General features: G+C 60.3%; 2 protein-coding genes across 5 annotated transcripts; both read left to right on the top strand.

The window, feature by feature from the left end:
• The first annotated feature begins 14 nt into the window (after nt 1-14).
• EARS2 (glutamyl-tRNA synthetase 2, mitochondrial) lies at nt 15-6706 on the top strand. Of its 3 annotated transcripts, none has more exons than XM_053276455.1 (9): nt 23-844; nt 1163-1318; nt 1868-2057; nt 2320-2792; nt 3080-3188; nt 4142-4295; nt 4964-5094; nt 6033-6168; nt 6358-6706. In XM_053276455.1, the coding sequence occupies exons 1-9, from the start codon at nt 424-426 to the stop codon at nt 6439-6441; spliced, it is 1854 nt and encodes a 617-aa protein (XP_053132430.1). In that variant the 5' UTR covers nt 23-423; the 3' UTR covers nt 6442-6706. The 3 variants fall into 3 exon arrangements, with proteins under 3 accessions (XP_053132431.1, XP_053132430.1, XP_053132432.1); XM_053276457.1 differs by having other exon boundaries at nt 759-989; XM_053276456.1 differs by lacking the exons at nt 6033-6168; nt 6358-6706 and having other exon boundaries at nt 15-844; nt 4042-4295.
• A 1550-nt stretch (nt 6707-8256) lies between these two features.
• Nucleotides 8257-21484, top strand: GGA2 (golgi associated, gamma adaptin ear containing, ARF binding protein 2). 2 transcript variants are annotated; one of them, XM_053276669.1, is made up of 15 exons: nt 8257-8391; nt 10767-10851; nt 11248-11323; nt 11754-11852; nt 12340-12463; nt 13749-13852; nt 15666-15746; nt 15911-16057; nt 16547-16628; nt 17086-17190; nt 17901-18053; nt 18695-18811; nt 19192-19364; nt 20297-20407; nt 20834-21484. In XM_053276669.1, the coding sequence occupies exons 1-15, from the start codon at nt 8349-8351 to the stop codon at nt 20942-20944; spliced, it is 1611 nt and encodes a 536-aa protein (XP_053132644.1). In that variant the 5' UTR covers nt 8257-8348; the 3' UTR covers nt 20945-21484. The 2 variants fall into 2 exon arrangements, with proteins under 2 accessions (XP_053132644.1, XP_053132643.1); XM_053276668.1 differs by lacking the exons at nt 8257-8391; nt 10767-10851 and having other exon boundaries at nt 10969-11323.
• The last annotated feature ends 335 nt before the right edge of the window (nt 21485-21819 follow it).

Raw genomic sequence — 21819 nt, 5'->3', positions numbered from 1 at the left:
TCTTTTGGTGTGAACCAGTTGAAGAGCGCTGGTCCGAGCACCGACCCCGGGGGCCCCACCTCGCTCCTACCTCGCTCCTACCTCGCTCCCTTGAGGCAGGAGGAGCGTGCCCGGCTTGAGGCCATCCTAGCCTTTAGGAGTCTAGACTCGACTGGAAGATTTCTCTCCCTCTTGCTCTTGTGCCTCCTCCTCCTCCCTCCTCCTCCTCCGGTACAAAATATTTAGAAAACGCGCCGCCCTGCAGTGGTCACTGTGAATACAACACGCCAGTCCCCTTCGTGGGGTCTCATCCTGCTCTGCGCCCGTGGATCTACGATGCAAAGACTGGTCCTTCCTTTACCAGTTTCCGGGCGGACCCCAATGCGTGGGGCGGGATGACCAAGAGGCCCCCCCCCCGGCCAGGGAGACAGGATCGTGCCCCAAATGGATGCTCTTTTCACAGTGGGCTGCACTTCTGGTTCGGATTCATCGCGTGACGTTTTTAAGCCCCGGCTTCGGCTGCTGGCTTCGCTCCGCAGCCGGGGGGTCCACTTCGGACGCTGCCGCCAGCCGCCAGCCCCACCATGCATTTCATGCAGCGGGATCTCAAGCCGCTTCGCTTGTTGCAGTCCCTTGATCAAATATTTCACTGGCTTTTGCTTGTTGCTTTTAGAAGCCTTTTATGCAAAATCTCATCTCATCTCCCCGAACCAGCCGGCCGGCCGCGGCCAGCGCGGAGACAGAGACGCGGCGCCTTTAAGGGCAGCCCCGCCCCCTGCTCCAGTCCGCAGCGGATTGGCCGGAGCAATGCCGCCTGCGCGGAAAGAGAAACATTTTGCAGCGCGCCTGCCCTGCCCGGGTGGCCGTGAGTTCCGCAGGGGTCCCTTCGCTGCCCGCTGCGTCCCCAGCTGCTGAACAGCGACTGCAAATGGGGCTGGGCGCGGCGGCTGCCGCCCTGCGGGGAGTGGGGGGGCACGCGGTGCGGGTGAGGTTCGCGCCGAGCCCCACAGGTAGGCCCCGGCCCCGCTAGGGCTACAGCTGCAAGAGGCTGGCTCCAGCCCTTGCAAACCATTCGCAGCTGGGCAGTGCACCTCTCTCTCCTGTCCCTGTCCTTTGAGGTAGACTGCCTCTTGACACAGAGGCTCCATTCTCAGCTGGAACCTTCTCTCTCTGTGCTGCGCAGGGTTCCTGCACTTGGGTGGCCTGCGGACCGCTTTGTACAACTACCTCTTTGCCAAGCAGCACCAGGGCCGCTTCCTCCTGAGGCTGGAGGACACGGACCAAAGCCGCGTGGTGCCCGGGGCCGCCGAGGGGCTGGAGGACATGCTGGAGTGGGCAGGTGAGGCCCTCCTCTCCCCGTTCGCGGGCGCAGTGGGAGGCGCGGCTGCGTGGAAGAGCTGCGCCCTGCCCGGCTTGCTCTGCCCGGCGCACCCCCCCCCCCCGCCCCGTGGAGTCCCCTCCTCCTCGGCTAGCTTGCAAACCACTCCCGGCTCCGCCCTGCGGTGGTGGCAATGTTTATGCAGCGCTTTTCAGCAAAAGTTTCCAAAGTGGTTTCCAAAGAGAAATAACACTGAATATAAGATGGCTCCCTGTCCTCAAAGGGCTCACAAGCTGAAAAGGGAAGCTAAGCGAGACTGCAGGCTCAGGCCCAAGGAGGCCCCTCCGGCCCAGCACCCTGTTCCCCCCAGTGGCCCACCAGATGCCTCTGGGGGACCCACAGGCAGGAGGGGAGGGGAGGGAGCCTCGAGCCTCAAGTCTGGGCGCCACGGAGAGGCCTGGCCTCCCTGGCTTGGTCTGACTGGTCCCTGCAGGCTGGTGGCCAAGTGGGAAGGGGCTTGAGCTTGGCCGCCTGTCCCGGGGTGGCCCTCTCCCGCTGCTGCTTTCACAGGCCTCCCGCCGGACGAAAGCCCTCGCCGGGGCGGTCCTGCTGGCCCCTACCAGCAGTCCCAGAGGCTTGGCCTCTACAGGGAAGCCACGGAGCTGCTCCTCGAGAAGGGGGCCGCCTACCGCTGCTTCTGCACCCCACAGCGCCTGGAGCTTCTCAAGAAGGCAGCCCTGCGCAGCCAGCAGACCCCACGGTAAGGCCTGGCCTGGGGGGGTGGGGTGGGGGGCTTGCTTGGCGCTTGGCTGGCGGTGTGTTCCGGGGCCGAGCCGTCTCAGCCTGGTTTTGCTGCTCCTCGGCGTGGCCGGGACCAACCTGCCCTCTGTGTGTGTGTGTGTGTGGTGTCCTGTCCTGCCAAGGGGAGCCCCGGTTACCTCTCCCAAAGGGGCTGAGGGAGTTGGGGCAGGCGCCAGGGACCGCTTCAGAGGCGGCTCTTTCCCGTCTCTCCCTTCCTCCAGGTACGACAACCGGTGTCGTCACCTCAGCGCCAAGCAGGTGGCCGAGAAGATGGCGCAGGGGACGGGCCACGTGGTCCGCTTCCGGCTGGAGGAGGGATCGGAGCCCTTCTGCGACCTGGTCTATGGCTGGAGCAAGCACGAGGTGGCCAGTGTGGAGGGGGACCCGGTGGTCCTGAAGAGCGACGGTTTCCCCACCTACCACCTGGCCAACGTGGTGGACGACCACCTCATGGGCATCAGCCACGTGCTGCGTGGCGCCGAGTGGCTGATCTCCACCTCCAAGCACCTCCTGCTGTACAAGGCCTTGGGCTGGGACCCGCCTCGCTTTGGCCACCTGCCGCTGCTCCTGAACCCGGACGGCAGCAAGCTCTCCAAGAGGCAGGGCCACGTCTTCGTGGAGCAGTTGGCTCAGGAAGGCTGCTTGCCGGAAGCCCTGCTGGACTTGGTGACCACCTGCGGCTCTGGCTTTGCAGGTCAGGAGGACGGCGAGAGGAGCCCTTGCCACTACGACTCCCAGCATCCCCCGCTGCGGCGGTGGCCGGACGGGCCCGTCTGGGGAACCCCTGGCCTAGTTCCCCCCACTGAACTAGGCCAGGGGTTCCCCAGACGGGCCCGGCCAGCCGCCGCCGCAGCAGGGGATGCTGGGAGTCGTAGTGATGCTGAAAAGTGCCCCGTAAGCGAGAGGGTCCTGGGGGTGGGTGGGTGGGTGGGTGGGTGGGGCACCGGGCACCCGCAGTGAGCACACGGATCTGTTTTGCAGAGACACGGACGGGGAGGTCGCTGGAGGAGCTGGTTGCCGAGTTTGATGTGGGCAGGATTGAAAGGCACTCGGCCCTGCTGGACCTGGAGAAACTTCCCGAGTTCAACAGGTGGGGCGTGGGGAGCTCCCTGCACCTTCTCCTGCAGCGCGTGGATGCTGAACAGCCCTGCGCTTCGCCCCCCAGCAGCCCCGGAGTCCCGCCCTCTCCTTGCCCTCCTCGGCCGAGAGCGGCTTGCCCCAGAGTGTGGGGTCCAAGGCCAGGGAGGAGCAGGAGCCCATTGCCTGACTGGGGGCTCAGAGGGGACAGCGGGGGGGCAGAACCTGTGGGTGTCCTGGCAACGCCTGTTCCCACCGGCTGCAGTGTGGTGGGGCCAGAATATCAACTCCCCAGATGTGGCTTTTGGGGAAATGAACATACGGAAACTTCTAGCCTTGGCTAAGCCACCTCATGGCACAGCAGGGAAATGGCTTGACTAGCAAGCCAGAGGTTGTCAGTTCAGATCCCCGCTGGTCTGTTCCCCAGACTATGGGAAACACCTACGTTGGGCAGCAGCGATCTAGGAAGATGCTGAGAGGCCTCATCATCTCATACTGTGTGGGAGATGGTAATGGTAAACCTCTCCTGTATTCTACCCAAGACAACCTTAGGGCTCCGTGGTCGGTCGCCAGGAGCCGACGCCGACCCGACAGCACACTTTACCTTTAGGAATGTGCTAGGACACCACCTACTGAGTCAGACCCTTGGTCCATCTAGTTCAGGATTGTCTGCACAGACTGGCAGCAGCTCTCCAAGGTTTCAAGCCGGAATCCCTCTCAGCCCTTCCTGGAGATGCCGCCAGGGGTTGAACTTGGGGGCTCCTGCCTGCCACGCCAACCCTCTTCCCCGGAGCTTCAGCCCCGTCACCCTGTTGCTTGATGCAAATGTTCTGGATCATTCCATCGATACTTCTCCGTATTTGCAGCCTGAAGGCCGCTGAGGTGTGTATCCACCTGGATGCTGAGCTCTCTCTGCTGCTTGCTCAGTGCTTATGGGTAGCCCCCCCCCCTCTCTCTCTCGGGCAGGATCCACCTGGCCCAGCAGATTGGAGAGGAGACGCTGCGGCCGAAGCTGGTGGCCGAGGTGCAGGCCGTGGTGGAGCAGGCCTATGGGGAGCAGCTGGAGGACCGAGGGGTCCTTGAGAAGCACTACGTGGAGCAGGTGCTTCTCTTGAGCAGAGTAAGTCCAGGTGGGTGGGGAGGGGCTGCTGGGGGCCTGGGCCGCAGCAAGCACCAGCACCCCCTTCAGCGGCTGTGGGGCCCAGTGCCCAGGGCTCCGTCCACAGCCCCCCAGTGGGGTCAGCATGCTGGCAGGGCCCTTGGAGATGCCTGGAGCACCTCTTCCTCCCCCTCGCGCTGCCGCAGCCCCCCACCTTGTTCCTGGCGCTTCTGCAGGGCAGCACAGCCATGAAGGTGGCTGGCAGCTGCCTCTGGCGGCCCCGACCACTGATCAGCACTGCCGGAAGAGCAGCGTTGGGCAGCTCCTGCATGTAGGACTCTCGCGCTGCCGGAGGAGATCCAGCCACCACCACCACCACCAGCACAAATACTTATATACCACTTCTCGACCCAAGTTTCCAAAGTGGTTTACATAGAGAGATAATAAATATAAGGTGGATTCCTGTCCCCAAAGGGCTATCGAGCTAAAAAGAAACGCGAGCCAGAGACCAGCCACAGCCACTGGAGGGATGCTGTGCTGGGGGTGGAGAGGGCCAGTTACTCCCCCCCCCCTGCTCAATAAAGAGACTCCCCACGTTTAAAAGGTGCCTCTCTGCCCAGTGAGCAGGAGATCCAGGCGTGTGGGGCTGCCCTCGACCTGCCGGGCCTCACGGCTCCTTCCTCCTCTAGGGCCACATAAGCCGCGTGAAGGACTTGGTGTCACCCCGGAATGCCTACCTTTGGATTCGGCCCTCCGTGCCTCACGAGGAGCTGCAAGTGGTTTCGGCCAAGGCAGATGAGATCGGGAAGCTTGTCCTCCGGTATGCTGCGGCGCCGATAGCCGGCAGGAATTCCGCCTGAAACGCGGCTTGATGTGGGACAAGCACCCAGGGGTTATTCGCTCAGGCCGTCTTTATGTGGTGACTCTTCCGCTTGCCTGTGGAATGGCCCACGCGGGGGTGGGCTCTTCTGTAGACCCCTCTGATGATCAAGAGCAGCTCTTCCAATGCAGGCGGGGGGGGGGCACCTCCAGGTGGCGGGCGATTCCTCTCCTGCGCAGCAGGCATGAGGAAATCTCCTTGTAAAAGGTGGCATCCAGACCAAGCTGGCCGTGAGTCATCTCGTGGCCTGCAGTGGGGCTTAGTCAGGGCCACCTTAGTTTTGCACATGGTGGGGTGTGGGGTACAAAGCACGTGGATGGTTTTCAGGAGGGACTGAGGACTCCTGGACTGGCCATGAATGGTTTTGTTCAAAAGAATTGGGCTGGCTTGAATAGGGAGCGCTTGAGACCGGTCGTGGGCTGCCTGACGGGAGGAATCCTTGGAGAGGGAGCCACCAGTGTGGCTGCTGTTTGGCGTTCCAGCCCCTTCTTCTTCTTCTTCTTCTTCTTCCTGGCTCCCGAGGGCTTAGGTGTCCTTGGAGTCCTCCTCCTCGGAGCTGCGGGGTGGTTTCATTTCCCTTCCAAACGGGAAACTCTCTACCACTTTGTCTGAGGTGTGCAGGGGAGAAAGACGCTGCCGCGCTTCCCGTGGCTGAAACTGTCCCTAGTTGCCCCCGGCTTGAGCTTGAAGAGGGTGTGCTTGTGTGCGCACGGGGTGGAGGAGGGGAGAGATGGGATGCCGTCTCTTCACCACGGAGGAGTTCAGCATAGGTGCTCCAGCTCTTTGGCAGAGTTCGGGGCCCTTTCTCGGGCTCCTCGGGGAAAGCTGCAGCCCCCGGAGCCAGCCCCACAGCCCAGCCTTTCCTCCTCCCTCCCCAGGTTGCTGGAGGGCCCGGCAGCTGCTCTGTCTCCCCAAGAGCTCGGCCAAGGCCTGAGGCAGCTGCAAGGGCAGGTTCAAGGCACCCCATACAGCCAGATGATGAGGCTGCTTCGCCTGGCCCTCAGTGGCCAGCAGGTGAGTCCCCGGCTGGCTTCGTGGCTGTGCACGGCAGCCGGCCTGCTGCTGGCTGCCCGGTGCACTGGAATGCTCGGCCTCCCCTTGGCCAGCCACGGAGTCCCGGCAGCCTGCCGAATCCTCCGTGGCGGCAGGGTCACAGTCGTCCTGGCTCCCTCTGCATCGTCACCTTCCTGTCTGTCTCTCCAGCAAGGGCCCAGCGTGGCCGAAATGATTGTCTCCCTGGGGCCCCGAGAAGCCAGAGCCCGGATCCAGAGGGCCTTGTGCAGCTGACCGGCCCCCCTGGAGGAGGAAGTGGGCCCTCCAGCCATGCCTTGGACGGAGGAGGCTGCGGACAGACAGACTTCCATGGAGTTGGCACATTCTTGGGAGGGCTGCCGCCCGTCCCAGAGAAAGACTTTGCTGCCCTCAGGACGGCACTCTGTTGTTTTACCATGCGGGTGCCCCCGTGGCGCTGGCCGGAAGGTGCCACTGACCGGTTCACCTTCCGTCTGACCTGATGATGATGATGATGATAATAAAGTGAAAGACGGACTCATTTCCGGCTGGTTTCCCGGGCAGGCCTCCAGGTGGCGGTGGCACGGGCACCACCCCACCTGGCACTCACTGGGGAGTGGGGGGTAGGCTCAGGCCAAATCGGATCTCGGGCAGGAGCTGCCTTCTTTTGCTTCCCTTTGGGAAGCACATTCATAAAAACACCTTCTCTCACATCGATTTCGTTGCTTGAACTTCCCTAGGAGTGTGATCTACCCCAAGTGACTTTGCCTGGTGCGTGACGGGCCTCCCCTACTCGTCGATAAAGAACAGAAAGAACAGCATTTGGGTTAGGGGTTCGTCCCCACGAAGTCCTGTTGACCTGAACCCAGCCCCCCCCCCCCTTTAAAGCTACTGGCTGGTGTGTGGACCCCAAACAGGGCCAAGCAAGGAGTCTCCAGCCTCGCAGAGCCTTTGTGGAGGCGCCTGGTCGGCAGCCAAGCCCCGGAGAGTGCTGGCGCTCTTCCACCAGAGGGGAGGAGGGCCCACCCCCCTTGGGAAGCAGGACAGCCCAGCACAGGAGCTCTGCTGCTCTGAATGCCGGCCCTGGGTCTGATTAGGCAGAGAGAGAGAGACTGAGAGAGCACATTTGCCTCCAGAAGGAGATGGGCTGGCTTGCTTGCTCCTTAACGAATAGGATACTCCTGTATATACTGCTTTTCAACAACAGTTCCCAAAGGGGTTATGGCTCCCTGTCCCCAAAAGGCTCACAAATATGTTTATGTATTTATTTACAATATTTCTATGCCACCCAAAACTTGGGTCTCTGGGAAGTTTACAGGGTTTTTTGTTTTTAAACATTTAAAAAAGAAATAGACCAGCAGCAGCCCCTGGAGGGATGCTGTGCGGGGGAGGGGTGGCGAGGGCCAGTTGCTCCCCCCGCCAAGCAAGAGAATGGCCACTTTGACAAGCTGCTGCTTTGCCCAGTCAGAGCAGGCGAAAGTCTTAAGGCCCAGTTTAGTCCTCCGTTGTCCAGCCCGGGTTTTCGGTTTGGGACGGCCGGGCTCGTCTCACGCCGGGCTGCTCCGCTGCAGGTTCTTTGCACCACGGATGAGGACTCGCGCCTTCTAGCAGTTCTTCCCGGGAGGGCAGCTCCAGGGAGCGAGGCCTGCTGCTGCTGCTGCTGCTGCAAAAAGGGGCCTCTGCGCGGGGAACCCCTCCCTCGCTCCCTCCCGGAGAGGAAGGCGCAGGAGTTGCGCGACTCGCTCGGGAAGGGTCTGACTCCTGCCCGCCGCTGCCAAGGGGCGAGGAGGAGCTGGCTGGGCCACCACAGGAGCCGCCGCCGCCTCCGTCCGAAGCGGGGCTGTCGGTGCCCGCTGCTGCACCCCGGCGGCCCCCCTGCGCGCGCGGGGCTCTGGACTGGAGCCGGTCCCGCGGCAGCCCCTCCGCGGAGCTGCTGCTGCTGCCGCCGCCTGGGGAGCGGGGAGCCGCGACTTCGGGTGAAGCGCAGCCGCCGCCGCCGCCGCCTCCTCCTTCCCGGCCGGGCACCCACCCAGCCAGCCCGGGGCCAGCCCTCCCTCGCCTTCTCCCCGCCCCCAGAGAGGCAGGCAGGCAGGCAGCCCGCGAGAGGCCGGGCGAGGCAGAGGCAGCCTCCTTCCTGGCGGCAGCGGCGGCCCCCTCCTCGGTCCCGGGACAGGCGGCTGGCCATGGCGGGGGCGGCTCCTTCGGGCGCGCTGGAGCTCTTGCTGCGTGAGTGCCGAGAGACTCGGCGGGGCGGGCAGGGGCGCTTCTCCCGGGAGGAAGGGGAGTCGGGGGGCGCGCGCCCGGCAGCCCCAGTCCTCCTCCCCCGGGGGCTGCTGCCGCTGCTGGCGGGAGGCAGGCACTCTGCGCGCCCCCAGGTGCCCCGGTCACACGCGCGCCGCGCACCTCTCCCACTCAGCGCCGCCGCCGCCTTGACTTGCTGGCGATTGCTCTCATGGCCGCGGCCCATAAACGAAAGTCACGAGCCGGGACTCTTTCAGTCTCTTTCCAGACTTGCTTGACGCGTTGCCTGCAGGCTGGCCAGCCGTCAGGTAGAGCTGCCAGCCTGCAGGCAATGCAGCTGGACCCATCCGCTCAGCTTTAGCTACACCCCTAGCACTGGGCTGGAGGAGAGAGGAGAGGAGCAGAGGACGGAGCTCCGGGAGGGAGAGGCCGCCGCCGCTGTGCCCCCCGCCCGGGCTTGCTAGGACCAGCCAGCTGCTCCTGCCTGAAAGAGCTCCTCCTCCTTCCTCACCTGGCACGGGTGCAGGGCGGCCTCATGGCCACCGGAGAGGAACCACGCACAGGATGCTGCCTGCCTGTGATGGTCTCTTGGGGGGCAGCCCCACGCCCACGGGCAGTCAGTCACGTGCTTTCCAACAAATCCCCAGCCTGGCCTGGCCTCCCTGGGGAGAGCTTGGCAGGGGTCATCATGCCTGTGGGCAGTCCCAGGGAAAGGGAGCACCCGCCATCTGTGCCGCTCCCAGATGGAGGAGCACCAAACGGGTGCTCCATTTTTGCGCCTGCTGCCAGCCAGGCCCCCGGGGCGTGTGCGTGCTGCCGCTGGCTGGCTTCTTCTCCTAAGCCACTCAAGGCTGCCCGGGCTGTGGAAACCCCACTCTCTTCTGCACAGCCGTATCTCAAGTGTGGCCTTCGCAGGCTGCTGCCTTTCCAGGACTTCATGCCTCATCATCGGTGGGGGAGGGGGAGGGGGTCAGGCGCGTGCCCACACTGACGAATAAGCAGCCCTCCCCCCCCTCGCAGGCCCACCCAGGTAGGCAGTGGAGGTGGCCGTCACTCCATAATCGGCTAAACTCAGTTGGGACGCCCTTTCCCCATCTCTCGAAGCCTCGGTAGCCAAATTGAAGTCAAGTCGCTGATGCCTAGGAAAGGAAAGCTGCAGAAGTGATCGAGACGGAGGCAGGAGGGTGTGGGAGGTTTGCCATACACTTTCCAGAGCCTGGCCACAAAGCCCCTCTCAAATCGGTCTTTGTTGCATACAGGGCGTCAGCAAGGTTGGAGCCGGCCCTGGGGCAGAAAGTGGAGGTGGCTGGCTGCCGTGCATGTAGGGAAGAGCAGACGGACACCCAGCTGGCAGCCACTGGGCCTCCCTCCTCGCGTCCAGGGATATTTGCCCCGCCTTGTTCAATTATAGCTGCACCCCTCCTGGTATAACAATATAATATTGCTGCTTATAGGAACATCGGAAGCTGCCCATCTACCGAGTCAGACCCTTGGTCTATCTAGCTCAGGATCGTCTACCCAGGCTGGCAGCAGCTTCTCCCAGGTTGCAGGCAGGAGTCTCAGCCCTGTCTTGGAGATGCTGCCCGGGAGGGCGTCTGGGGCCTTCTGCAGGCTGCCCAGGGTGGCCCCATCACCCCCCAAGGGGAATATCTTACAGTGCTCACGTGTAGCGCTGCAATGCGTTGCAAACGGATACAGACTAGTGCTTGAATGTGGCGCTGGCTTGAGGCTCCTGCTCCGTCACCTCCGTAGCTTTAATGCTGCTCAGGATTTGGGAACAAACCTTGGCGGGGCCCACTGCATCATACTGGCCTATGTTAGGAGTCACGAGTTTCTTGGTATTTCTGTCATGATGCAGCTGTGTGGGTTTTTTCCTTCCCCCCACTGACCACAAGACAGACTCCAAAGAGGACATTAAAACAAGATGGTTCCAGTTCCCTGTTGCAAAACGCCCTCCTGACAAACCCAGAGTTCAGAACTGCAGCCAAGAGGCATCAGGTTATGAAGCAGGAGTTCTCGGCCCCGGGTCCCCAGATGTTGCTGGACTACAACTCCCATCATCCCTAGCAGCCTTCCACTCTCAATCCTAGTTTAGTTCCAGAATCAACTGCTCCCCCCTTCGGCCTGGGTGTCCCTGCAGAGCCGGCTGCCTCCTGGGTTCCGGCTGCTTCTTCTTAGCAGACAGAGCTGGGCAGTTTTGTTGGGGCCGGGGCTGCAGCCTCCGTTATGGGGCTGGTCTGGCTCTACCCAGGTACGTCGGTGCCTCACCTGCTGCTGCTGCGATAAGGGCAATGCCTCTCCCTCTCTCTCTCTCTCTCTCTCTCTCTCTCTCTCTCTCTCTCTCTCGTATTCCCTGACAGACAAAGCCACTGACCCCAGCAGCCCCAAGGAAAACTGGGAAAGCATCCAGAGATTTATTGAGCAGGTCAACTCAGATGCTGGCGGGTAAGACGGCCAAACAACACGACGTGACCCACTGCTGCCTGCTGTTTGGGCTGCTTCAGGGTGTGTGTGTGGGGGGAGGGGGTGCAGGGTGGGGGGAGAACCTGGCAAAGTGTGGTTAGTGCCAGAAGTGCATTTTCCTCATGTCCAGAGCAGTCTGCCTTTGGACTTGCAGTATTTCCAGTTTCTGAGCTCACCAGGAGGACTAGACAACAAAGCGTGACAAGGTTTTGACCTGTGGCTGTGGCGGGGTATGTGGAATGCTCGAGCCGTCTTTTCCCAGGGAGGAACCGGAGCGGAGAGAACAGGAACAGGGTTGGCCCACCTCACAGGGTTGTTGTGGAGGCCAGTGCAAGAGCAGGATTTTGATGCATGTTGCGTGACTTTCCTGTTCCTCAGCCCCACCACAGCTCTGAGGTTGCTGGAACACAAGATCCAGTCGCCACAGGAGGCAGAAGCTCTGCACGCCCTCACCGTAAGTGCGCCATGCGCTGCAGTACCCTGGAAGCACCCTTCTTTGTAGGGGGAGGGGCTGCGTGTGGGTCCTCGGCCTTCGTTCTTGCTGGGGTGATGCCTTCTTGTGCGTGGCTTTCCTTTTGAGAAAGGCAGTGCATTGGTCTGCATTGGATCTCGGCATGTAAAGCAAACACATCTTTGGGGTGGCTCATCCCAATGAACTGGGGGTGCAGCTGCCCCACCTCCCAGGGCTCCGCCTGCTCCCCTGTCTCACATCCCGCCCTGAGCCGTGCTGCCTGTAGCCTGGCCATTTGTCAGGCAGAGCTGCACGGTTCGCTGTGCAGCTCTACCTGGTGAGTGGCCGGCCTACAGCTGTGCCTCCCCCCCCGCCCCCAGTTCGCTAGCACGAGCCGCTCCTGGTTGATGTGGTGCATGCACCTTGCCTGCAGGTCCTGGAGTTGTGTGTGAACTGCTGTGGCGGACATTTCCACAGCGAAATGGGGAAGTTCCGGTTTTTGAACGGGCTCATCAAGGTCCTCTCTCCCAAGGTGGGTGCTCAGCCAGCAGGGCAAGCAGGCGGGAGAGCCAAGGGGCTTGGGCTCTCGGGTGTGCCCGCAACCCTCCCAAGGCCTGCTGCCCAGCTGCTGACCTGTGGGGGCTTGCGGAGGGGGAGGCACTCCTTCCAGCTAGCACACCTTCCCCTAGTCCAGGGCTCAGCCTGCATGAGATGGAGACTTCCCAAGACCCCCGGCAGGGCAGGGCAGGGCAGGGCAGGGCGGTTCCGGCTGGGCCTTCTTTCTCCCCCTCCTTCTGCCCCTTGCTAGGAAGACGTTTCGGGCTCACGTGGGCCGGAGAGCCCCCACCCCTCGGTCTGCCTGTGGAGTTTGGTTTCTTGGGTGGGAGGGAGGGAAGGAAAGTGCCCCCTCCCCCTCCTCCCCCCCCTCCCCACCGCAGTGCCGCCCTGTCCCAAACTGGGGAGCTTCCGGGGGCCGGATCCCCTTTCTGGCCGTGACCGTCTTTGCTTTGGCTTTTCAGTACCTGGGGGAGTGGTCGACCGACAGAGTCAAGGCTCGGGTCACTGAGGTGCTCTTCAGCTGGACGGTGTGGTTTCCTCAGGAAGTGAAAATCCGAGACGCGTATCAGATGCTGAAGAAGCAAGGTTCCTGTTCGCTGCTTCCTCCTCCTCTCTGTTGTTTCCTCCAGAGTCCCGTGGCCTCAAACCGCCCGGGGGCTGAACAAGACTTCCCTCGTCATTGGGCTCTTTTGCGGGTGGGCAGGGGGCCCCCTGCTCTTCCGCAACTTTCTGCTGAGCCCCTTTAAAAGCCACTCATCCGATCCTGGGTTGCTTCCACACTAGCTGTTTGGTTTGGGATTTGCCAGTTTTTATCACTTTTTATGGAGAATTGAGATGGCATAATTGCCAAGTGGTTGCCTTCAGTGTTTCCTGAGTTGTCCTCTTGTGTGTTTTTTAAAATCTCTCTCTGTGTGTGTTTAATTATTTGCTCTTCATTTCCTTTGAAAAGCAGCAACACAGTAACGTGCCACGCCAGGCTTGCCTGTCTGGGCAGCTACCTGGGCCTTTCAGGGCCATTGTGTCTCTAATCAGAAGCTTCCCATTTGCAGGTTCAGCCCCTTGTGTTGCTTTCTGTTCAGGGTGGTGGGGAAATCAGCGGTGAATTGCTGCTTAATTAGTTTTTGTTCTCACCTGGGCTGTGGTGACTTTAATTACCGGTTGGCTTCCATCATTTTTCCCCCTTTTCATCTTGTACAGTAACAAAAAAGTGCAAATGTGCGATAAAACAAACAAGCCAGGAATGCAAAGAAGCCAGTAATTAAAGCCTCCCCCCCCCCCCGGTTCCAATTTTTTTTCCTGGTGGCAGGAAATGGCTAATTAAGGGGCTGTGCTGAAGAGGAAGAGGAAGCTTTTAGCCAACACTGTAGGGGAGCTTTGCTGGTAAAACACGTCATTGGGGGGATTTTGACCCTGGGGAAGGGCAGTGCTAGAATAAATACGGTGCAGTGTGGGTCTTCTGGCCTGATTCTGCTCCCAGCTAATTGCAGGAAAATGAGGCCTTGGCCGTGGTCCATAGCTCTGGTGTGGAAGTAACCCTGGTGGCCCTTCGAATATTATGTATCACTAAGTCCAAAGGTTATGGAATGGAAATCTGTCCTGAGCTGGAGAACTGCAGTGAAGATAGGCATTTTAGCAACCTGTGCTTAACCTAAGACCCACGACATTTTGCTTTTGCTTTCGATTGTATTTTCCTTTTAATGCAAAAAATAAAAATAGAAATTGAGGTTCTTAGAGATGTTCTGAATCACTGTAGTTTAGGCCCAGGAAGCCAGATAAATGCCATTGCAGCTGTCACCCCAGACACGCCTCTGATAAGGTGTTGATCTTCTTTGGGGCTCAAGTGCGCCAACATGATCACTTCTCCCCCCAGGAATTGTGAAACAGGACCCGAAGCTGCTGGAAGACAAAATCTTTCCCCCACCTTCTCCAAGGCCAGCCAGTTCCATTTTCGATGCAGATGATGAGAAATCCCAGGTAAGCCCTTGAGATCACTCCTGCCACTGATGTGAGGTTCAGATACTGGGTGGGGGAAGTTGAAATATATTGGGAAGATACTAGCTGACGGTGGGGGGACCCAAACAGGAAGGCTGAAGGTCGTGCATATCTGGAGTGCAGGGAGCAGCAGAGCAGAGCACAGGTCCTCCGTAGGTGTGGTGACTGTGAGGCTGATGGGAAACTAAATGCCCCCGTTAGCCTGCAGAGGGGGCGGGATGGCTACGGGGGCATCTCTCACCCCCAGTTTGTCCTCTTCCCATGCCAGGATCCTTTGATCTGTTGGGGCTCCTCGGAACTCTTCCATACAGTTTGGGGAGGGCTGCACCATTCAGGGTAGGGCTGCCCGTGCTGCCAGACCCAACCTGAGCGCTGGAGACTCTTCTCGCCCTTTCCCCCCAACTTCCTCTCTTGTCCTATAGAACTGCATCATGTGCCTGTCATCAAAGCATGTGTGTCTAATGCCAAAAGGGCTCAGGTGTTCAGGGCTGGCTGTGCAGTTCCCTCTAAGACATGCACACTTGCGCACACTCACAAGTCTTTGGATGTCCGCTCAGTTAATTCTAGATCCTGCTCCGGTTGAATCAGGAAAGCCCCATTCTGAATGCACATGGTGTGCAGACACTGCCTTGATCCTGCTGCCCGGAACAAAACTCATTCCGCACAGAGATGGAAAACATTAGAGGGAACATTGGTCCCCTCTTGGCAGGAAGGTTTAGCCGCCCAGCCCTGCTGCAGCTGCAACGTGTTTTTGCACTTACTTGCCTTTTCCTTTGCAGCCCTTAGCTGACGGGAAGCTGACGACAAATATTTATATCCCGCTTTTCAAAAGTTTCCAAAGCAGTTTACATAGAGAGAGAGATAAACAAACAAGCAAAGTGGCACCCTGTCAACAAAGGGCTCACAATCTTAAAACAGAGACACCAGCAACAGCCACTGGAGGGATGCTGTGCTGGGAGTGGACAGGGCCAGTTGCTCTCCCCCTGCTCAATCAAGAGAATCGCCACTTGGAAAAGGTGCCTCTTGGCCCAGGGAGCTGCAGGGGACCAAAGAGTAGCACTCTTCTTCTCATGCTCTGCTGTGCAGGGGCAGGAACTCCTTGAAATGATCGGGAATGGATGACGGAGAGCAAATGAGAACAGGACCCAGCTGGGCAGCAGCAGTGAAAAGCAAATTCCATTCGAAGGGATCTTTAGGAAAGGGAGTGGAAATAAAGCTGCCAATATTGTGTATATAGTAATGCCCTTATGCATGTCTGTGGTGTGGTCACATCTGGAATACGGTGTGCGGTTCTGGTCACCACATTTTTAAAAAGAGGCTGCAGAACTGTGGAAAGTGCAGAAGAGGGCAACCAAAGCCAGCAGTGGCTCGTCCTAATAATGTGGATTAGCCAAATTCATGGAGGACAAGCTGTTGCTGGCTAGCGGTCACAATGGACCATGGTCTGCAGAACAGAGTTGAGCTAAAACCCCCTAAAACCTCAACATTTGGGTGAGTGAGAACTTCTTTAAAGAGAAAAATTCAGGTTTTGATCTTTAACCATTCCTCAGGATAACGTTTTAACAACCATGACCCTCCACAGTCTTGTTGATTAAACACTGAAAGCAAGGTAATTTTTCTCACTCGGTTCTCCATACTTGGCGGAGTTCTCGGATGATCAGCCACACACACACACACACACACACACACACACACACACACACACACACACAGAGACATGCTGGATGTGTGCCTGTCTTTGGCTGTGGCGTGCTGAGTTGGGCCCAGTTCTCACGGCCTTCCCTCTTCTGTGTAGCTTTTGATGAAGCTCCTTAAAAGCAAAAACCCCGAAGACCTGCAGGCTGCTAACAGGATGATCAAAGGGCTCATTGCGGAGGTGAGGGCCCCTTCTCTGCCCCCCCAGCTCTTCCTTCTTGGGGCTACGTGGTTGGCGCTGTGCTGGTGGAGGGTGGCAGGGAGGCCCCGGGGAGGCGGCGGCTGTGGCTGTTGCGGCTGCAGGACGCGTCCTCTTCTAACCTGAGCCCGCTGGGCATGTCGCAGGAAGAGAAGAAAACTGCCCGGCAGTCCAGGCGAGTGCGTGCCGTCCAGGACGCTCACAGCAACGCTGAGGCCCTGGAGGAAATGCTGAGCAGCTACCAAGCAAGCCCGGGGGGCAGGGTCCCCCAGCCTGCCCTGGAGGCTCTGCAGGTAAACCCTCCCCCTCTCGGCTTCCTCGCTGCAGTCTGGGCACCAGAGCAGTAGCAGTGGTGCTCTGTGGGGTCACTGGGGGGTGGGGGGTGTCTCCTCCTTGCAGCCCCAGGGGGGCCAGGGTGCTTCTGAGAACACTTCCGAGGGGCCAGCCAGCGGCTTCTCCTCATTGCCCCGAAACGTCCCCGGGGGGGAAAGGGATCACCTTTCTTTAGACCTGCTTCCTGCACTTTGGGGTTTAGCTGCACTGCTCGAACCCACAGCGAGGGCTTCGCTGCGTCCTGGAGCCCGCTCGATTTGCAGTGCCTGAATCTGCCCCGTGTGGCAGGCAAGCAGAACAAGTGAACCTCTGAACATGTGGTGCACACTTTCCTTCCTCCTTGAGCAGCAGAGGGCCAGGCTGGGGCATTTGAGGCCTGGCTGCCTGGCAGAGCTCCTGCCATTTCTGCTCTGCGCCAGCATCTCGGGCTTCCTCTTTCCATTCCTCAGGAGCTGCGTGCCAAGTGTGAGAAGCTCAAGCCCCTGCTCTTCCGAGTGGCCAGCGAGACGCTGGAGGACGAGGAGGCTTTGGGTAATGTGCTGTGAACCCCGCAGGGCTGGCGGAGAGGCGGGAGGCAGAACAGGAGCGGCTCGTCCTAATGGGCGGGGGGGTGCGTGTGCCCCAAAGAGGCGCAGCCGCTCAGATTGCTGCTCTCGCTCCTGCCCGCGGGCTGCTCTACCTGATGAATGGTCAGCCTGCAGGCAGAGATTGGGAGAGAGCAGCAACCTGGGAAGCAGAGGCAGCTGTGCCTCCTTGGGCGCCCCCCGCCCCCCCGGCTCACTAGGTCGAGCCTCTGCTGAGGTAGTCAGTCCCAGGATGTTGGTGGTGGTGGGGTGCAGAGCGGGCCCCAGCCGTGCAGCCGAGAGGGCAGGCTTCCCAAGCGGTTAGGGTGCGAGGGCCAGGCAGGCGTGAGCCTCTTCGTGGCCCGGCTTTGGGGGGAAGGACTGGGGCTGGGCTGCGTGCTGACCGTCTCCCTCCCTTTCCGCAGCGGAGATTCTCCAGGCCAATGACAGGCTCACGCGGGGACTCAGCGCGTCCGAGCAGGTGGTGGGCGCCTGTGGGGACTCTGAGGCCGGCTCTGCTGGTGGCCCAGGTAGGGATGCTGCCCCGGTGGGTGGGCTGTGTCACGTCACGTGGCAGCACCCCAGGAGGTGTCCTGCTGCCCGAGGAGGAGGAGGCGGCGGCGGCGTGGCATCTCCCCCGTGCTCAGCCCCAGCGGAGAAGCCAGCCCCCCAGCTCTGCGGCGTGGAAGGTCGGAAACCATCCCTGCCCCCTCCCCGCATTTAGCAAACCGAGTCCCAGGACAGCCCCGGCCTCTGAAGGCAGAGGCTGCTGGCCGGGGCACACACACAGCCGGCGTGCTCAGGGGAGCCAAGCTGGCCAGGGAGGGCCGCAGCTTCTGCTGGCCAAGCAGCCCCCTGGGAGGTGAGTGCGGCCACCTGGCGAACCCCTGAGCTGCCTCGGCTTCCACTCTGGCCTGTGTGGCTGGGATGGAGCTGCTGGGGAGGAGGGGAGGCCCTGCTCCGTCCGTGGGCCGCTCCTCTGGCTGGGCGACAGCCTTGCTCCGGTGGCTGCAATGCCGGTGAAGCTCAGGGCAGAGAGCGGATGGGACAGGAAGTCGGGGGGGGGGGCAGGATCTGTGTTGGGCCCCCCCCCGGTCCTTGACGCAGCAGTCCAAGGCACAACTGCATCCTGGGGGTGGGGCGAGTGTCCTCCGCCTGGCTGCGCCTCCCCCTCCAGCGGAGCCTCTTGCCGCCTCCTGGGACTTGCCCCCTGAGCCCCTCCCTGCTCTCCTCCCCGAAGCCCCTCGGGCACCTCCTGAGCTGATCAGCCTCTCCGAAGCAGACGCCCTCTTCCAGGCGCCCCCCACGGCCGCGTCCTTCCCAGGGCGGCTGCCCTCTTCCTCTTCCTCTTCCTCCTCCCCCCCTTCACTGGATGAGGAGCTGGTGTCCCTGGGTAAGTCTTGGGGCTTCTGTGGGGGCTGCGGTGGCTCCGCAGGGGGCCCAGCCTCCTCGGGGTCAGGTTGGTGTTCTCTGGCTTCCTTTGGCTGGAAAATGTCTGCAGGGGGAGATGATGATGAGATCGCAGCCACAAGAGCGGGGGGGGGGGGGCTGACACGTCCTTCAAGCCAGGGTGTGGGTCTCTGCAGTAGGGCCCTGCTTCACCGCGGGGGGCAGGCTGTGAGTGGGCTCTGGCCTGGGTCCCGGCACCTGCCGCTTCCCTGGCGGCTGGTGTGATCCAAGCCCCTTGCACTTGAGGGCCGGGGTGGCGGAGACTGATCGCTGGGTCCAGAAGCAAGACCCAGCTGCTGGGGCTTGGGGGCCGCCCTGCTCCTCTGCTGCCCGTCTGCCCGCCCATCCCTCCTTCCTGTGGGGTGGGCTGAGGAAGTGCCGGGGGGGGGCAGAGCTGCTTGCCCTCTGGCTGCCTCCGGCTTCTCTGGGTCCTGCAGCAGAAGCACTGCAAGTGGGCAGGAGGAGCGGAGGTGGGCAGAAACACCCCTGCAGTTGTCCAGGCGTGAGAGGAGAACCAGAGCATGTGGGCTGGGCTGGGGCTGAAGAAAGAAGCTGCCTCCAGCCCTGTGTCTTGCTCTCCTGCAGGTTGTCCCAGGGATGCTCGGCTCCCCTCCGGTGTGACCCCTCCTTTGCCTTCTGGCTCTGCACCCTGCCAGGGCTCCTTGGCGAATCTTTTTGTCCCCCTGGGCTCCATCACTCTGAGTAAGCACAGGGCTTGAGGGCGGGCGATATTGCCCAGCGCTGTGACGGGGGCACCCAACATCTCTAGCTGGCTCTGAGTCTTCTCCTGCCTGCCCGAGAGCTGTGCTGTCTGCAGGCTGCCCATTCATCAGGTAGAGCTGCGTGGTTAACCTGACAAATGGCCAGCCTGCAGGCAGTGCAGCTTTTGGGTGGGGCAGGAGAGGAGGAGCCCCCTGAGCTGCTGCCGGCAAGCGGAGACAGCTGCCCCCCCCGGTGTCCCCTTGCAGTGTCCCCTCGGCTTGTGAGGACCAGCCAGTACTTTCCGCTGGGCTGTGGGCTTGCACATGGCGGCCTCTCCCTGCTGACGGCGGCTTCTCCCGCCTGCTTCTTGCCCGCAACAGGCACAGCTCCACCCGTCACTGTGTACGAGCGGAACGGCCTCAAGGCCATGCTCCACTTCTCCAGAGACCCGGCAGCAGCCAGCCAACCGGCCACCCGCGTGCTGGTGCTGTCCTTGCTTAGCACGTCCCCGTATCCCGTCCGGAACATCGTCTTTCAGGCTGCCGTGCCCAAGGTAAGCGCCCCCCAAAGGGCCTTCCCTCCCCCCCTCCCTCCCTCCCCAAGAGGGCTTCTTCCTCTGTGCCTTCTCGAGGCAGGACTGAGGATCTGGCCACGATCCAGTCTCCGGAGTCCCAAAAGGGGAAGGACTCACACACTGAAGGACAAGGACAGAGACAAATACAATGAGCACGTCTTCTCTCCAGACCTTTTTATTGCGTAGATTAGAAGAAAATTAAGAACGACCAGTAAGGAACAGATGTCTTGACGTACAGACGTCAGCTTCCGTGTTCCATGTCTCCCGGTTTAAATTATCCACACTCATATCCCAGATACTCCCCCTAAATTTAATCAGACACCTGATTAGCACGTGGGGGGGGGGGGGGGAGGAGGGGAAGGTGGACAGGGATGACTCCCAGCTTTGCCTGCTTAACACTGACAGAAAAATGGGAGGAAAGCGGGGGTGGGGGGAGTAAACTGAATTACTGTCAGTCTTGATGGTTGTGCACCCTACATTTCATTTCATTTCATTTCATTTATTTATTATATTTTATATCTCGCTCTTCTTCCAAGGAGGCCAGAGCAGTGTACTACACACTTGAGTTTCTCCTCACAACAACCCTGCGAAGTAGGTTAGGCTGAGAGAGGAGTGACGCCCCGAGTCACCCAGCAAGTCTCCTGGCTGATACTGCCTTGCTCCCCCATATGTTCTTAAACTTTTTCTGACCCTGCCTAATAAAGTTGTTCGAAGTAGAGGGGACCTTCAGCACGGGCAAACCTGCCACATATTTGGACCCCTTTGTTCTCCTTAAGGGGAATTTATACCCCTTAAATGATGAGTACTAATTAAATTAAATGAAGCAATCAAAAGTTTGGATACACTCTAGGCTCTACAAAAAACAGTGTGGAACGGGTGACGATGTTGATTCCTCTTTGTGCCAACGGCAGGCGATGGCCATCAAGCTGCAGCCGGCCACGGGCTCCGAATTGCCAGCCTACAACCCGCTCCAGCCTCCTGCTGTGATTTCCCAGGTTTTGCTCCTGGCCAACCCACACAAGGTATGGGGCTGGGGGGCAGGTGTGGGGTGGCAGAGAGCATAGGGGCACCTGGGAGGGAACAGGAAAGCCTCCACCTCCCTCCAGCCAGCTGGTCTCTGGGGGCTGCACACAGAGTTGAGGGTCTCCTTGTGGCTTCTGTGAGGGCAGCAGTCTGGACCCTTTCCAAGGGCCAAGCCTTCCCGGAGCCGGGAATGCCAGACCCGGCCGGGGCTCTCAGCAGCGCCCTGGTGCTTCCCAGAACTGGCTGCTGGGGTGGAACAACTCTGCCCTGGAAGGCGTGTCGCCTGGCCTCTCCTTGCCCGAGGGGATCTGGGGGCAGCAGAGCTGGGCTTCTGGTACCCCCTTCTAGGTGGGCAGCCTGTCCACAGGATGTTGGCCAGATAAGCTTAATCTCTGTCCTTCCTTTTGCTTCCCGGCTGCTCCCAGATTCCCGTCCGGCTGAGATTCAGGCTCCTCTTCACTCGGAACGAGCAGCCGTACAGTGAGGTGGGAGAGGTGTCTGGCTTCCCCGCTGCAGAGCTTTGGGGTGGGAGCTGAAGAACGGAGACTGTGGTGCCTTCTGCAGGTGCCCCAAAGCCTCTTCCTTGGCGGCCTTGGCAGGAAGGCCTTTGTGCCCAGACATTAACTCCCAGCTGATGGGGTGACCCTTTCCACGGCGGTAGCCGCCTCTTTCTTTAAAATGACCAGCAAAGCGGTTGGGTCGTCTCTCTCTTCATTCAGACTTTGTAAACTGCATCAGATATACTTTCCCCCCCTCCAATAACCCTGAAGAGACCAGTTTATTCCTGACTGGCATCATGAGACAAATGGCTTCAACTCAAAGCACCATTTCAAATCTAAAACCGTCACATGAGCAATTCCTTGGAAAATCTCTCTTAAGTGCCTGGCTCGAAACTTCTGCGGTTCCTGAGAGGGGAGGGGAAGGTCGGCTTGTGGGGAGAACTGCTTGGATAGCCTGGAAGCAAGGAAGTGGGAGCGAGATAAGAGGCAGAGGGCTCGGTGAAGCAGAGATGGAGAGCAGCAGCCCTCCGAGGGAGAGTAGCACCAGCAGCAGCAGCAGCAGCAGCAGCAGCGCCCTCTTTGCAGGGAGCCAGCTGCAGGCAAGAAGACCCCTCTTTCCACCCCCAGGAGCTGCCTCTGCCGGGTCCATTGAGCCCAGGGACAAACTGCTGGAGGGCAGGCTGGCTAGCTCTTGGCAGGACATTTCACTCCAGCGGAGGAATCCCCCCTCCGAAGTCATTTCTCCTTGTGAAAGTGCACTGGGAGACCAGCCTGGATCAAAGCGTGTGCCTTTTGCTTGCTAATAAATAATAATAATAATGATTTTGTTGTTGTTATTGTGCCACAGCCACAAATGCATCCCATATAAATAAAACGAGAGAGGGGCACTGAGAGCGAGTTAAAATATGGTT

Source organism: Hemicordylus capensis, chromosome 13 (genome assembly GCF_027244095.1).
Source record: "Hemicordylus capensis ecotype Gifberg chromosome 13, rHemCap1.1.pri, whole genome shotgun sequence".
Taxonomy (NCBI): Eukaryota; Metazoa; Chordata; class Lepidosauria; order Squamata; family Cordylidae; genus Hemicordylus; species Hemicordylus capensis.
Note: the sequence above shows the minus strand (reverse complement) of the source record. Positions and strands in the feature narration are given on the sequence as shown.

What these genes read in the sequence shown, in the direction of transcription:
- EARS2 (XM_053276455.1), top strand. Translation starts at nt 424, where the DNA reads ATGGATGCTCTTTTCACAGTGGGCTGCACTTCTGGTTCGGATTCATCG. An exon ending in GGACATGCTGGAGTGGGCAG is followed by an intron (nt 1,319 to 1,867) that starts GTGAGGCCCTCC and finishes CTGCTTTCACAG; the next exon opens with GCCTCCCGCCGGACGAAAGC. An exon ending in TGGCCCTCAGTGGCCAGCAG is followed by an intron (nt 6,169 to 6,357) that starts GTGAGTCCCCGG and finishes CTGTCTCTCCAG; the next exon opens with CAAGGGCCCAGCGTGGCCGA.
- GGA2 (XM_053276668.1), top strand. Translation starts at nt 11,102, where the DNA reads ATGTGGAATGCTCGAGCCGTCTTTTCCCAGGGAGGAACCGGAGCGGAG. An exon ending in GGAGGACGAGGAGGCTTTGG is followed by an intron (nt 16,629 to 17,085) that starts GTAATGTGCTGT and finishes CCCTTTCCGCAG; the next exon opens with CGGAGATTCTCCAGGCCAAT. An exon ending in CCTGGGCTCCATCACTCTGA is followed by an intron (nt 18,812 to 19,191) that starts GTAAGCACAGGG and finishes TGCCCGCAACAG; the next exon opens with GCACAGCTCCACCCGTCACT.